Here is a 4,613-nt window from a genome sequence, read left to right as displayed (position 1 = left end):
ACTCTCTTGTATGTTCACATTACCTGCCCCATATATATTCTGTGGGTGGGAAGTCGTATTTTATTTTTTTTTGGTATTTCAGAATGCAGGTCAGAATGTTTGTGAGAACTACTCACTCTGCAAATGGAATGCATTGTAGCATATAAATCCAAAATATTATGATTATTATTGTTGACATTGTCTCTGCCTATTAATTACCTGAAGATCCGTTTGTCCACTGAGTCCCAGCTTTAAAATTTAGATTATGAGAAATCTATATAATATTAAATGGCTAGCTATCCTTTTTTAAAAATTTGTCTTTTAATGTTTACATAATTAAATGTATGAGGTACAAAATTGTAACATACAGATGAATAGGTCACACATATAAAAAGAGATACTATCTGGATCATTCTCTAATTCTAAGGGAATGGTTGAGGAGAAATAACAGGAAATCCAAGTATACAAGTATGAAGCAATTTTAATGTACAGAAAGCAAGTTATATAAAATGAAGTGTTTTTGGAGATTAATTTTGCTTACATGCATTTTAAAAATTACGTTGTCAGATAAAGGCAATAAGGAATAATCAAATTATTTGAAAAGCATTATCTTAAACAAAAAATTCTTACTGATTCCATTTTAAAGATTTATAACGTAAGTACAAGTTTCCCAACTAAGAAGAAAAGAGAAGCGATTCCTCCCTCCAGAGTACCTGATAATGCCTGAATAAGCAATCCAAATAACTATTTTAAATTTTCAGAAATTACCCTGAAAAATACAAATAATGCTGATATCCAAATATTCAGAAATCAAAGCATAGATTGGAATAAATATACTGGTACTTAAAATTGGTTGATAAATCACCACTGGAGTAACTAAAATATTTTAGACATTATAGGAAGATACATTGATATTTTCAAAGATGTTAGTATCTCAGAGACAGTTTGCATAAATAAGTATTGCTAGTTATTGGACATAATAAAGTAGAATTATACTAAAAGCTTTCCAAGAATAAAATTGTGTTGCTATACTGGTAGTAAAATTTATAATTAATAAAGATGCTGCAGCTATATTTTCCCACAGTGAAATCCTTGCATAAGAGAAATATCTATAATCCTGGTCTACAGAAATTGTTCAAGATGTGCTATTATGCTAAGAAATAGAAATAATATTACCTCTGTCAAATTGTAACATAATGACATTAATTTGATATTATCATATCTATCTCTTTTAATAATTAGATGTTGTCTGTAGTTTTGTTATGAGGAGGTTCAATAAGAAAGATATTAAAATATGATTTGAGCAGCAGAACTCCACTATGAGCTGAACATTTAGATGATTTATAAACATTAATGGAATGATGGCTGTCTCATTATGCTTATTTAGCAAGGGAAACACTTAAAATATGTACCTATTAAAATGATGACTTTTGGGAGTAAAGAAATTCACATTAGCTGTTCAGATAGCTAGATGCATCAGTATATTTCACAATATATTTTATTTTCCTGGTGCTTATGTATATATGGATATTGTTGAAGTTTATAATTCATTATCTCCATACAAAGAAGTAAACAAAACAAAGATACTTAACTCGTAGACATGGTTGCTAAATGCATACACACCTTTTTTAAAAACAAGTTTATATAGCCTGTTCTTGTTAAATATTTTAGTGAGAACTAGGTTTTAAAGCTTGATAATTATAGTTATCCATTCTGAAATGACATTTCTCATGATTTTACTCCTTGTCACTTATATGTATTTAAGCTGGCCTACATATCTTTGAACAGTATAGACAAAGAAAATAGAATATGGTATTAGAATTCACCTGTACTTGCCAGAGATCCAGATGTGGTTATCTGGGTAAAAGCCCAGGATACTTGGATGGAGAGATAGGTTTGCTGGTTTACGCTAGGAAGAGTGATGTATTCTACTGAAAGTGGATAAAAGCAGTACCATCACTGTGACCTAGGAAAAGGGAAAATGTAAGCCCACGAATATGGAAGCCCATTCAGAAACATTTTCTGTGAACGATAGGAGGACCAGCCTCATCATATTCCTGCTTACTGATCCACATCTGCTGGAAAGTGGACAGGCTGGCCAGGATGGAGCCCCCAATCCAAACAGAATACTTCCGCTCTGGGGGAGCTATGATCTTGATTTTCATGGTGCTGGGTGCCAAGGTTATGATTTCCTTCTGCATCCGGTCAGCAATGCCCGGGTACATGGTGCTGCCTCCAGATAACACGGTGTTGGCATAGAGATCCTTGCGAATATCCACATCACACTTCATGATAGAGTTGAAGGTTGTCTCATGGATCCCACTGGATTCAATGCCCAGGAAGGAAGGCTGGAAAATGGCTTCAGGGCATCGGAAGCGTTCATTCCCAATGGTGATCACCTGCCCATCAGGAAGTTCATAGCTCCGTTCCAGTGAGGAGGATGCGGCTGCCCTGACCATCTCCTGCTCAAAGTCCAGGGCTACATAGCACAGCTTCTCTTTGACATCTCGCACAATCTCCCGCTCAGCGGTGGTGGTAAAGTTATAGCCTCGCTCTGTCAGGATCTTCATGAGGTAATCAGTCAGGTCTCTGCCTGCCAGATCCAGGCGGAGAATGGCATGAGGCAGGGCATAACCTTCATAGATGGGCACGGTGTGAGTGACCCCATCCCCAGAATCCATCACGATGCCTGTAGTCCGTCCTGAGGCATAGAGGGACAGCACAGCCTGGATGGCCACATACATCGCTGGTGTGTTGAAAGCCTCGAACATGATCTGAGTCATCTTTTCCCGGTTAATCTTGGGGTTCAGGGGTGCCTCGGTGAGGAGGATGGGATGCTCATCTGGTGCCACACGGAGCTCATTGTAGAATGTGTGGTACCAGATCTTTTCCATATCGTCCCAGTTGGTGACCACGCCATGCTCTATAGGATACTTCAGGGTCAGGACGCCCCTCTTGCTCTGAGCCTCATCTCCCACATAGCAGTCCTTCTGGCCCATGCCTACCATAACACCCTGGTGTCGAGGACGCCCTATCATGGAAGGGAACACAGCCCGGGGGGCATCGTCACCACCAAAGCCTGCCTTGCACATCCCTGACCCATTATCCACTACCAAGGCAGACAGTTCATCATCAGTCATGGTGCTGGCTGGGATCTTCCAAACGAATGAACAGAAGTCAAACACAGTAAGAGAAAGTGAACAGGCCGAAAACACTCCAGAAATGCCTTCAGACAGGGGAGCCTGCACTGGGAACACAGGAATTTAAAGGAACACACTGGCCCCACCCCTGTCCTACTCCACCAGTTCCCAGCATTTCTGGGTGAGGTCACCTTTGAGGTATTAATGATGATGATTATTATATAAATCATCAGATCTTTCTACATAAAGAGAAAATTGGCTACTGAGTGGTCAAATCTCAGGTTCCTGTAATTAGGCAACCCACACATGACCGTCAGCCTGCCTGGTGAGGTCTCTAGATACCTATGATGATGCAGTGGGGGATATAAAAGCAAGATGAAAGAAAGCTGGTGCTAGGTATGGCAACTCTGCTGGGAGGAAGTCTCCCTCCTTAGCATCCCTGAGGCTTCACTTTACCTACACCAGCTTTACCTTTTCATTCTTAAGATATTGTTCTGATGAGGGGTCTTACCCTGCAAACTTCACTTTTTCAAGATTTTTGTTTCCATTAGATTCCTAATCCCACAGGATGTCATCATCATAGAGACTGTTTTAGTAAATGAAAATAATAAATGGCTAACGATGGCCTGATGGCTGTAATTACAATGCACTTGTGTCAAGCAAAATGTAGAGATATTTAATAGACTTCTAATCCATCAGAGATCAAGAGAAAGCAATGGAATGATCACTAAATTTAACCCCTACAGATTTTTTTTCTGATATAAATTTCTAGTAACCAAATTTCATTAAACATTTACTGTGTCTAGACATTGTTCATAGAACCAGATTCCTTGGGTTCATGTTAATTGTATAATGACTGAAAGTCAACTATTTTGCATAATTTATTAAGATGAAGGTTATAAAAATTTATTTGTTTGCAACAACTCTTAAGTTCTACAACAATGAACAAAATGAAATGATAAGACAAATTTGAAAAATTATATATTTAATCCTTAAAACATTTTGTTCTTCAAAATACATATACTATATTATAACATTAAACCTCTATGTGGTTATTAAAATATATAGAACTAGAATTGTATCAGCTTTCCTTCCATTTCAAGATATATTACACCCTGATCACTTCATAGCAACAATTTGTTTGGATTCCATGTTTCATATAGAAATACAGACTACCTGGAAAGATGTGTATGACGGTAAAATGTAGGACATCAGCAATGTGTTATAGAGAAACAGCATTTAAGAAAGCTCATTACTTCTGCTCCCTTATGTGTTAGGCAAATAGAATATCATTATCTCTGTCAGCTCTTGTAAAGCAAAGAAATTTTCCATGTCTACATCTGGGTTCTCCAAAATCATCTTTATTTGGGTTCCTCATTCATTCACTTACCCAACAAAGCTCACTTTGTAAGAGGTAGCACAGCCCCTATTTGCTGGCTCTGGAGGCTGGGAGTAGGGGTACTGTTCTTGGAGGTAACAGACTTTGTAACTGAC

At 37.9% G+C, this 4,613-nt stretch overlaps 1 protein-coding gene across 2 annotated transcripts; it reads right to left on the bottom strand.

Annotated features, from left to right (window-relative positions):
* Positions 1 to 440: 440 nt before the first annotated feature.
* On the bottom strand, positions 441 to 3,207 carry ACTBL2 (actin, beta-like 2). Of its 2 annotated transcripts, XM_011967857.1 has the most exons (2): positions 2,991 to 3,119; positions 1,989 to 2,864 (listed from the first exon to the last, which is right to left on the bottom strand). In XM_011967857.1, the coding sequence occupies exons 1-2, from the start codon at positions 3,117 to 3,119 to the stop codon at positions 1,989 to 1,991; spliced, it is 1,005 nt and encodes a 334-aa protein (XP_011823247.1). The 2 variants fall into 2 exon arrangements, with proteins under 2 accessions (XP_011823246.1, XP_011823247.1); XM_011967856.1 differs by having other exon boundaries at positions 441 to 3,207.
* Between the last annotated feature and the right edge of the window lie 1,406 nt (positions 3,208 to 4,613).

This window comes from Mandrillus leucophaeus, unplaced genomic scaffold (genome assembly GCF_000951045.1).
Source record: "Mandrillus leucophaeus isolate KB7577 unplaced genomic scaffold, Mleu.le_1.0 Scaffold812, whole genome shotgun sequence".
Lineage (NCBI taxonomy): Eukaryota > Metazoa > Chordata > Mammalia > Primates > Cercopithecidae > Mandrillus > Mandrillus leucophaeus.
This window is presented reverse-complemented; position numbering and strand designations above follow the sequence as displayed.